Genomic DNA, 12,152 nt, shown 5'->3' with positions numbered 1-12,152 from the left:
TTAAATAATTTAATCTGAATTACTATATATACTATATATGTACTTGCATATATACAATATTTATAGTCTTTTTGAACTGCGCGCCGAATTGTTTTTTCAGACTATAAACACAATTAAACTACTTTAGTAATCGCGAATTAAATTGACAAGTAATTTTAATAATTTGATGCTCAATTAGGCATCATATTATACATGTTAATATGTGGAAAAACTTTCTTTTTTTATTCTTACGTATAATATATATTGCACAACACTTTCATACAAGTCAATTTTTATTTAATTATTTTATTTAATATGCTTTAATTTATTTAACTACATGTACATATATTGACAAACATTAATTATAAACAAGTGCCATTCAAATTATTAAATTTATACACACTAATAATACATTTCTTCTATATAAACAAAGTGATAAATATATATACATGCTATGTAACAAATCAATTTTATTTATAAAAGATGAAATAAGTTGATATAATCCCAAGAATCTCTACTTTTTAATAAGCAATATAGTTACACGCGCGCGCGCGCACGAACGCACGCACGCACGCACGCACACACACACACACACACACACACACACACACACACACACACACACACCTCTTGTATATTATTGATTAATTATTTGCTATAAAAATATATTTTATATCGTTTGTTATGAAAGAAATTTTATTGAATAGTGACATTTAGAAATTTAACTTTACGAAATAGATTCATGCATGCATGTTTTATAATAAGTATATTATGATGTTAAAATAATGAATTAAATAATGATGTTAAAGATGAATTCGGAAAATAAATCGATTTACAATTTGTTTTCCTCACGCAATAATTGTATCATAATAAATATCTAATTAATTCTATTTAATTAACATAATTTTCAGTTTTTCTTAAAATAGATTTAAAATAAGTTTATTAAGTTTGTATATCGCCAAAAATAGTTAATCAAATTCTTCTCTTTTATAAAATATTTATTAAATGTAAATACTTATAATTTTATAATTATAATTTTTATAATTATAATTAGGAATTAGGCCAAATTATAAAATAACAAATAGTATGAATTTATATAATAGATGTCATCTTCATTTAAATTAATAATAATAAATAACATCTATTAATGACTTACTACTAGTTATTATAATAATCAATAATCATCAATAATAAAATAGCATTTATTTTAAATATGCTATTTAACTTTGGTTGGAAGTATGAGAAAATACGTCTCTTCATACTTGTATATCTTTTTCTTTCATTCTTAATGTAGTCTTTTTAGTTAGGTTCACAGATACATGAATATGCACACGCGTATATTTTTATTATATATTAAATTCTAACTATATATTATACTGATATCGCAATGTAGAACTCTAAAAACTCTTCACATTCTATGTATGTAAAATATAAAAGTAGAAAATATATATATCAAGACGCTATTTAGTTTTAATAAAAAAATAACATAATGCAGTTGTGTGCATAGTATTTTTAAGGACAGGTAATCTGAAGTGCTAAATTGTGTCATTTCGCTAAGTCTTCTTCAGAAAAATGAATAAATATTGTTTTGCTTTTAACTACAGCAAAAATTAAAACAATTTTCTCTAGTAGATAAGAGAAAATTAACGTATCTAAAGTGATTGTTCAATAATTTCATAATCGAAAAATTTTTTGATGTTACATACACATGCAAAAAAATATCACACGCTATAACTACACATTTCACATATAAATAATAAATTCGTAATGCCTTTGCAATCAACGAATCTTACTATTACTAAAAATTATAGCAAATATTACATTTGCACTTCAAATGAAAATTCGAATCTCTCAAGGCATAAGCTACACAGTACACAAATTCATTTAAAAATTACATTAAAAAGTTACATTTATGTAATTTTAAATTTACAATATTACATCACATGTAATGTTAGAATCCTCGCGTAATGTTAGAATGCCAATTATTTAGATCTACAAATTTAACAAAAAAGTGCAAACTGTCATATTTGCAAACATATCTATAGCTAAAATTTAATAATGTAGACTAAAGAGATACATAAATTTTCCTCATTATGATTATGCTGTATATGGAAACAATATGTAACAGAGAAACCAATTGAATTAAATAATTTTGTTCAAATAAACAAATATCACGTAATATGCGCATACGAAGCAATGACTAGAAATGATATTATTATTTATTCGACTTTTAATCGTTTACTGAATTCTTCTTGCTGCTTTTCCCTCCATTCTTTCTTCGGCTTCATCCTCTTTAGTTGGCCGTCCCTGTAATTCGTAAAATAAATATGTATGTCAATTTTATTTCCAATTCCCATTTTTTACAAAGTTTTAAACCAGTGTCGAACATACCATTGCAGATCAACAAGACCACCTTGCCGCGCTATTACGGATTTCACTCGATTCGCAAAATCAATTGCACTCTCTCCTTCCTTCCTGTGCATTGGAGGGAGATACCATACATCGCAGACTATAGCCCAGCTAGACATCATCATATATAAATATTGTAACATCGAATATCGACTGCTATTCCAAAATGCATCTCCAAATCTTGGATCGTACTATATATTTAAAAAGACATAAGAAAAATTTAAAAAATATTATACATTTTAAAAAATATTACACAAAGATATGATAATAAATTACTTTTATAGCCACGGGATAAACAATGCTGTCCACTTCAAAACTGCCTTTTTTGAATTGCATAACTGATGTATTATTGATACACGTACCCTCCGGGAATATGAGTATCGGTGGATTCGTAGGATCTGATACATGTTTCTTTAGTCTGTAAAAAAATGTAATGTATTAATAACTCAAAAAGAATTTAAAACTGATAATCTACATAGAATATGAAATAAACAAGACAAAAAAATGTAATTATGTTTAAGTAATACCTTATCGCAACTGCTTCTCTGTCTTTGACCTCAGAGCGTTCAAACCATATATGTGGAGAAGCACGGGCAAGAGCTCTTTGTAACATTCCTAAGAAACCACCATGCCTCTGACCTATCTATAATAAGAAATGTAAATAAGGCGTCTGATGTATATTTAAAAATTATATAAATTGTTCTCTAAAAGTCGTATACACTTTTTTCGAATTACAGATAATGAAGTCATTAAGAATACAATTATTTCATTAATTATAATCGTTAAAAATATAAAACATTTCTTAAATAATCAAGCTAAACCAAATAAAAGCTTTTAATATAAATTTCTTTAATATACAATAAATTTCTTTTATTTTCATACACCTAATCGTAAAATTAAATAAGTATAAAGCACAAAATTATAATAAGTATAGATTTTTCTCATGCAATTTTTGCAAAGAAAAATCAACGTCGGATGCTTCACCAAATCTGTAACAGCTGAAAAAAGAGAACGAATTTTGGAACATTTTAATAAAGCAACGATGAAAAGCAACAAAACTGCAGTATTGGCAGTAATGAAATATAAGCAATTACAGAATACATCGTTCTAAAGATATTTAAAAAAGTATTATGAATAAGCAAAGCAAAAGAATTGTGTTTGTGTAAGAAAGCAACTGTGAAAAAATATCCATATCCATAAGCGATACACTGGAAACATACCAATGAATAACAGTTATCACACATAAGTACGAGTACGTCAATAGGGGATGTGTGATTAGCTACACATATGCCTCTGACAGGGCGATTCTCTGGATTGTTGTAGGTAATGACTGAAGATAGAGCACTGGATAAGACAGCAAAGCACATTATGGAAACTTTGTAGTTGAGCCACCGCTTGAAGCTACCCTCGGGAACGTAACCCACTACTGCAGTACACGCTGTCAGCCACATCACCTGTAAACCACAAGCTTTGCACCTGAGAAACGTGGGATTCCCTCTCTATCGTTGCTGAGTAGATACTACCTGTAAAGCAAAGTTACAGGACACGTTACCTGTAACATTTACCAGTAATGCGCAACAACTTCTGTAACACTAGTAACAAACTTCTGATTCTCGATCATATATAAGAAAACTAACTGATTGAAATCGCATTATTTTGTTATGTAATAGAAATTATGAAGCCATGAAGAAATTATTATACCTTTATATCCAGTGTTATATCATGGATAAAAAACTGTATACTGTCTGTTTCATACAGTTTTTTAATAATATGAATTATATGAATATTACGTATGTATATATGTCATAATAATGAATATAATAATTTGTTCTCGTATCATTCCTAAATATGATAAAATTTAAACAGTACAAAGCTATTAACAAATAGAAGATATGTTCGCTGTGATGAAATGATGGTAATGCAATGCTTGAAATCTTTTAGCTTATAAATATATTACTCTGTCCACGATATTACCAAAGAGAAAGTCGTTTGCGTGGATAAAATGCAGACGTCAAGAGTGGACGTATGATTCGACACGCACACTCCTCCATTCTTTGGTTTGTATTCCGGATTGTGGATCGTGATCATACTCGAGATAGAACGGGACATTATCCTGAATGCAATAAGGGAGCCCTGGTTGTTTGTCCAACGTTTTATGCGACCATTCGGCAGAAAGCCGATTAAAAATGTTACGACTACTAGATATAGTACCTAAGAAGCTTTGATATTAGTACGAATACAATTTTAAATTTATGATAAGCATCTTAAACTTAATTTTAGTGTATCGCAAATCTAAAATGTACGTTTAAAAATGCAAAAATATTTAAAAATGCATCTGCAGAAGATTAATATCTGCTATAAATTTGATTACCTGAAGGAAATTGATTTTATATCGCTAAATAAATAGGATTCTAACAAAAAACATTATCGATTATCACAATTTTGGCCGTTTATTGTATGTTGAGCATTTTAATTATTATAATAAGTATAAGATATAAAATAAATATCAAACTTACCCCTACAAAGCAGATAAATATCCTTAAAGGTAACAGAAAACAATAACGCATGACGAATCCGAACATCCATATAAAAGTTAATTTCCAGGAGATAAATTCGTAGTGTCTATTTGTTCGAGTTAACAAGTTCCAATTCTACAAAACACATTCATAAATTATTCAAATATGTTAATTATTATTATGCAAATTATACATAGAGGAAAGTCCCCTATTATGAGATAGGCGCCTAATGAAATAGTGGCGTTTCTGTTAAACTAATAGACACTATCTATTGGTTCCATCATGTTTTTTGTTGCAATTTATTGTTCTTGGATTGAAAACTATTTAGTAGAAAATTTATTATTATTAGATCATGCCTATATCATTGTAAAAAAAGATTTTAGAATTTGGATGTCTTCAAGTTTCATTGAGATAAGCCTTTTAAACATTGTTTATTATTTAATAAATAAATATTTGGCAATAAATTCTTCATGTACAGAGTGCGATACCAAAATCCGGACAAATTTTAATTTAAATTTTTTGCTATATTGTGCCTCCGCTAGAGATTGTTGTTGGCGTCCGAGAAAGCCTGATGCTTCTAATAAAGTCATATTTTCAAAATGGTCACGATGTTGAAACCAAGTGCGGAGTAAAATCGAACAGCCGCGATCATTGAAGGCCTTTGCGCTGGGCGTTCAGCAACAGAAATAATTCGGTTCTTTGGATACCCAAGATTATGATGTTGTAGCAAAATATACGGCTTTAGAATAATTCAACAAAGATTCCAATATGCAGCAAGGAAGAATTACTCGAAAGAACGCACCGCAAAGACCCTCGTAGTCATTGAAAGGGCTCAACCACTGATTTCGGATGACCCAAGGCAATCGTTGCGAAAATTAGCATCGATTGTTGGTATAAGCGAGTCAACAATGCCAACAATCGAATTACTGAGGAGGACCTTCGATACAAATCGTATACATTAAAAATACGACAAATGTTCTCTGAGGCTGCCAGGACAAGCCGAGTTGTTCGCCTTGGCTCCCATTCTGGCCTCCCAACAGTCCAGATTTAAATTCTTTGGACTACTACAGAGCGTAGTTGAAAGGGTCACAAACAAGTCTCAGCATGTGACGTCATTATGGACCGCTATTGAAGTAACATTCATCGGCATGGACAGCGTTACAGCGTGCGTGCGAATGCTTCAGATCGAGAATAGCTAATGGCTCATTCAAACTAATGAGGGATATATCGAATAATTATGCTCTACAGGGACACTCCCCCAAATGCCAGTAAAAAGATTTTTTATAATATTTAATATTTCATTAAAAATATTTTGTTTAAAAAAATTGTTCGATTTGTCCAGATTTGGTGACGCACTCTGTAGCAGTAAAGTCGTACTAATAGAAAAATACGGAATATGTTGAATTGCTTAATTACAGAAGTTAGATTTGATGATCGTAAAATCGTAAGGCGTGGAAATAGTAATATGAGATACCCAGGATATTTCTAATATTAAATAACTCATGCTGTCATACTGAAAATCGTTGCTAAAATATAAATGATATTGTAATAATAAAAAGGACAATAAGGAATGAACATCGAGTGCCTATTTCTGCGATGCTTGATTTCAATTACTAGAAGACGAGTTCTGGGTATAATGTATTGCATACTCATTTTCGAACACTCTGGCTGTGTTTGTTTATATTTAAGAAACATTAAATAAATATTTTTAGTTACAATATTAATATACTTTGCGTTTTATTGTCATCGATTTCTCGGGGCATCTCATATTAGAAGAGACACAATTTTTTGATTTTGCGATTTGCTCACTTTTTACATTTCTTTAATTTTCAAAAAAATGGAATTTGAATTAAATTTTATATAACATTATCTTAGCATTATTATTAAAACTTATTAAATTCCCTTCAAAATGACCTATTTTTTTTAAATTCTGCTTATAAACTTCTAGCATTTACTCAAAATGAACTCGGTATCTCATATCTCAATAGAGGTCTTTCCTTTATAATTATTACAATCGATGAAATATTACCTTAAGTTCTTCAGCTTCAAAGCGTGAAGTCACTTCATCTTCTATAATTGCTTCAACGCCAGCTCTGATATAATCCAAACAACTTGTCGCAAATCCGATTTGCGTTTCAAAAGAATTTTTTTGATTAAGACTATTCTAAAATCAGAAATAATTGAGAAAAATAGAATTAATTTGTATTTAGTGAAACTCAATAAAAGTATAATTTTTCTTTAATTTACCTCTTTGTCATCAATTATTGATGATTTATGGTCGTTTTTGAGGTTCGATTCGTTAACATGATTTTTGTGATTATGCATTTCTGGTTCAGGGACCAAGATTAAGTCTTTCGACCTGGCTATCACCGAATTACTCACATTCCCGTTTTGCATTTTAGGCGATGTTATTGTTGAATCTTTTTCCGTGATCGTTGGTGATTCACATTCTTCTTCTATATTAAGATCTTCATTTGGATCCAGGGTACCATTTCTCTTCTTCACATTTTCTATGTTTTGTCGACCATACTGTAGCAATAAATATGATCAGTTGTGCATTAATTATTTGCATCTTTATTGTAAGGATTGATTTTAGTCCTTAAAACTTTCTTAAATTCTTTAAGCTGTTGAAAGACATATTATTACTAAAATTTTATTGAAAAATTTAATATAATTGCAGATAAAGAAAGATAATTTATCAAACAGAAAATTATATCTGATAAAACATTAAAATTATGTTTGAATAGATATACTATTCTATAAATCGTTAATAAAAAAAATGTTTTATGAGACTTCGAAGAATGCAACAATAATTATATCTAAAAAAATAAAATTAAACCTAATTGTTGCAATAATAAAATGTTAAAATATTCAATTTTAAAACAGAATTCTAAAATATTAGCATTAATTATATAATAAATATAATAACAGTAATTATATAATAAATATAATAAAAATTATATAATAACTTAAAAAAATCTTATGTCATCTATTTTTATTCTAAGATAATAGAATTTACTTTTCAAATTAAAGTGTTTTTGCGTGTTGTGTAAACACAGGAAAAAATCAGTTATAAAGAAAATTAGATTAAATAATTTGTATACTTTTATGGAATTATGATTTACAACGCTAATTTATTTGATTGCTACAAAATCCGTTTCAATTTAAGAAAAGAGGAATGAGATAAGGGGAAATCATCCTACACACAACAAGTTGCGTAATACAAAAATACTTTATGATTGTAGGAGATAACGAAAACAGATGCACGCAATATAATCCATATATGTGCGTATTAAAATTCGGCATATATCATCAAAGCTCAAAGATAGAATCAAAGATGAGATGCATTCCTTGCCCTATGAGAACATAAGAAAATCCAGAAAATCAACTTAAACAATTATTCTCTCTCATTAGAGAAAACTTTGATCTTCGTTCACTGATCGATAATGGCAAGATAACATTTAGCAACTTCAATAAAGAATCAGGAGCAAATTCCTGAAAAGTAATCGACCGCGTGAACATCGCGTGTCCAAAATAATTATCAATCACTCTGACATAAGCATTATGCTATAATAAAAATTTAATCAATTAATTAATGATTAATAATTTCCTAAGACTAAATAAAATTATTTTCCACAATAATTCATGATAATTTGATTATAATTTTTATTAATAAAATTTGCAAATTAAGTAAAATAATGTTTGCTCAGTCTCATAATATCTTATCGTTAAAAAGATTTAAAAAATTACATTTTAGTAAAAATATAAGTTTATTTATGCATGCAGTTATAATTAACTCAAACAAAGAAAAATTTATTTGAAACAGATGAGTCTATTTTTCATTATATATTGATTAATTTTGTTGAACTGATTGCTACGTATTATCGTGTGCATAATTATCTGGTGTGTATTCAAGTATGCATTAATTAATTCGCAGATATGTCACATCATTTCTTCTATTTATTGAACATTATTCATTGCATTAGATAAATAATTAATAAGAGTGCCATTTGTCCCTGAATTGCACTAAGAATTATCAAGAATCGTACTAGAGCTGAATTGCGCAAATCAGATTTATAGAAACTATTAATCGTTCCTGTTAAAACATCACAAGAAAAAAATTTTTGAATATAATTCATCTAATTTCTATCAATTTATAAATTTTGTCAATTATGAATTTTGTATATCAGTTTTATTAGAATATAAAATTTCATGTCGTTAAATCCGAGATGTACTAGTAAAATATAGGTCCGATACTATTTCCGATTTAAAATATGATGATCGATTTTAACTGTATTTTTAGGATTTGACCCTGTCGACAAATACAGTTTTGCACATAAATGTTAACAGACATGCAGGATTGACAAAGACTGTTTTTTTTAGAATAAGATGTGTTTTTTTTTAAACATGTTTTTAACACTTTAAACATGTTTTAAAATATTATAAAAATATTTAAGATATGTTAAAAATATCAATTAAATTGTTTAAAACATGTTTTTTTTATCAATATGAAATATATATATATTGATATATACCTTGTAGATATATCAGTTGTAAATATCGAATACTTTTTTGTAAATTACCATGACTCTGCATTGATACGATGTAAAACTTGATAGTCATGCACAAATGTTTCTTTTTAGAGTAGATACAACAATTCTCCTTCCTCTTTCTCTTTCTCTCATTCACTGTGAGAATGTGATGGTAAAAAAATGGTAGAAAATGACAAAATAATAATAGATAAAATACTATTAACTAATAAAGTTATTTTATTACTATTAAATAAGAAAGATTAATAAAATAACTAATTTAAAAAGAAGACTTACAGGAAAACTTAAAAGAATTTTTTAAAGAGAAATGAAGAAATAATTCAAAAATTGTCTCTTCTTGAAATGTTAATATTTCTATATGTCTGTTAATATTTCTATATCTGCACATATTTTCATATTTAAAAAATAAAAAATATTTAAAAGACAACGCGTGCGAAAAAGAGAGAAAGAGAAAAAGAGAGAGAAAGAGAAAAAGAGAGAGAAAGAGAAAAAGAGAGAGAAAGAGAAAGAGAGAGAGAGAGAGAGAGAGAGAGAGAGAGAGAGAGAGAGAAAGAGAGAGAGAGAGAGAGAGAGAGAGAGAGAGAGAGAGAGAAAGAGTGAATTAATTTAATAATTTTTAATAAATCACTTATGTATTAAAATTAAGTATTTAAGACATTATATCTCTGTCAATTTTACTTACAAATATTCTTCCTTCCATTTTTAACATTAATTCATTAATATTTTACAGTTTTTCTTATAAATTCATGAATGTAATCTGTATAATGTAATCTGTAATAATGACAAAATTAAATGTATATTGAATAGAACAAAAAAAAATATAAAGCGAGGCACTGTTTACCAAAATTGTCTCAATTTTCATTGAACTATCCTATCGATTTTACGCAATAAGATATCGTTGAAGTGATATGATGTTTCACCTTTGCTATCAAAAAGTCCGACAGTGAACTTTAATTACGTTCAATAGATAGAACGTTGCAAATTGCAACCAACAGTCGATTAGTAATATTTTATTTCGATACTAATTATGCGAACTGTTCTCGTTTCTCTATGAGAAATGATTGATTATGAATCTCATTGATTTCATTAAAGGTTACAAGAAAAGGCAAATCTGCTTCATGATTAATAACATCATAAAACCCTTATTTCTTTTATAAGCAGATCTTATTGATAATATATAGAACAACTGTGTTGTTATTTTAAAGTTTTCTGATAAAATAATTATGTAATACAAATATTTTTGGTTGACATAAATTAACACAGTTGTTCTGATATTAAGACCAACATCAAATGTTGATGGCTACATATATGATCTCATCGTTCATATATAACAGATCGTCATAGTACATATACAAGATATGATAATGAATGCTAAACGAGTGTCGCTTCAACGATATACAGTTTGAAAATAATCGGTGTAGTTAGAAAAAGCTACACACACTGTATTAAAAAACAAAATTGCGTATCAGCTTAAATTAATTTATACGTCAGCAAAAAGTTATTAATCTAAGCATTAATAATAATGCATATTTTATATAAATTTATTCGTTATATCATTTATATTATGACAATATTATGACAATGGAAAAATTATGCAAATCACAGATTTTATGTCCGTTTTAAAGTTTCACCATGCAGATTAAATTTAATCTCGAGTTAACTTCTCTAAATTTTTTGGAGTTCTCTAAATTTTTTGAAATCTCACTCTAAAAAGAGTTAAAATACTGTTACTATGAAAAAGAATAAAAAATTTGCACTCTTAGAGTAAGAGCGACAGATTTTCACTCTTTTGAAGTGAGATTCATTCTAAAAAGGAAGTGACATTTCTTTCCTTTAAAGTGAATCTTATTCCAAAAGAGTGAAAATCTGCGACTTTTATTAAACAGTGCAAATTTATTTTCACTCTTTTTCAATAGTAGCGGTATTTTAATTCTTTTAGAGTGAGATTTCACTCCAAGAAATTTAGAGAATACTTTTCATATTTTTCTAATGCTTCGAATTATTAAAAAGAAGAGTAAGTTGGATTTAAAAATAATCTACATTAGCGGAATCGGACGTAAATAAATACTCCTCATGTGTTTCTCAATACATCACGAATCACAGCTTCAGTATCGCATCTGATGATTGATAACATGTGATGCACTCAGTGGGAGAGCATCCGGATCACGCGGCATTATATATCCGTAGGCTTTCTCTCGAGAGAAATTCCATAAAACCTCTCACTAGCTCTCATCCAAAAAGAAAATCTAGACAATTTCAGATGCACATAAAATAGAATTTATATATTAATTAGACTCTCGAGTATCTTTTATGCACGAATCGAAAATATCAACAAAAATTAATAAATATTAATTATAAATCAGACAAAAAATTTATGAATTTATCAATTTAATTTTTAAATCTATCTATTAATTCTATTATTTGAATTTTTATATTTACATGCAATTAATATAAAAATATGTAATATATAGCGATATTATCGAAAATATCATTTTTAGTGAGCTATGTGTAAAATGCTGCATGTATTTCAAATGATTAAAATAGCAGTAATTAAATTTAAACATCCTAGCAGTAATTAAATCATAACGCTATTGTGTATTCCAAAAGTAAAATGAACAAAATCTTTCAAATTATAAAATAGTTGATTGTTTTCAGAAGAATTTATTGGCTACTTAACGTTAATTCGGATTCACTTAAT

At 27.9% G+C, this 12,152-nt stretch overlaps 1 protein-coding gene across 3 annotated transcripts in view; it reads right to left on the bottom strand.

Annotated features, from left to right (window-relative positions):
• Positions 1-2,070: 2,070 nt before the first annotated feature.
• Positions 2,071-12,152, bottom strand: part of LOC108689040 (glycerol-3-phosphate acyltransferase 3) — a 22,060-nt gene continuing 11,978 nt past the window's right edge. Inside the window, exons 2-9 of one of the 3 annotated variants that reach the window (XM_018195637.1) lie at positions 7,152-7,433; positions 6,934-7,068; positions 4,905-5,039; positions 4,363-4,599; positions 2,916-3,031; positions 2,665-2,806; positions 2,371-2,579; positions 2,071-2,286 (exon numbers count right to left, since the gene is read on the bottom strand). In XM_018195637.1, the coding sequence (XP_018051126.1) occupies positions 2,199-2,286; positions 2,371-2,579; positions 2,665-2,806; positions 2,916-3,031; positions 4,363-4,599; positions 4,905-5,039; positions 6,934-7,068; positions 7,152-7,433 (1,344 nt within the window). In that variant the 3' untranslated portion in view covers positions 2,071-2,198. Of the gene's footprint in view, positions 2,287-2,370; positions 2,580-2,664; positions 2,807-2,915; positions 3,032-3,608; positions 3,843-4,362; positions 4,600-4,904; positions 5,040-6,933; positions 7,069-7,151; positions 7,434-12,152 lie in introns of all 3 variants that reach the window. The other 2 variants (XM_018195638.1, XM_018195639.1) reach the window with 2 other exon arrangements.

Source organism: Atta colombica, unplaced genomic scaffold, assembly GCF_001594045.1.
Source record: "Atta colombica isolate Treedump-2 unplaced genomic scaffold, Acol1.0 scaffold254, whole genome shotgun sequence".
In the NCBI taxonomy this organism is placed as follows: domain Eukaryota; kingdom Metazoa; phylum Arthropoda; class Insecta; order Hymenoptera; family Formicidae; genus Atta; species Atta colombica.
The sequence above is the reverse complement of the archived record's forward strand: the minus strand, read 5'-3'. Positions and strand labels throughout refer to the sequence as shown.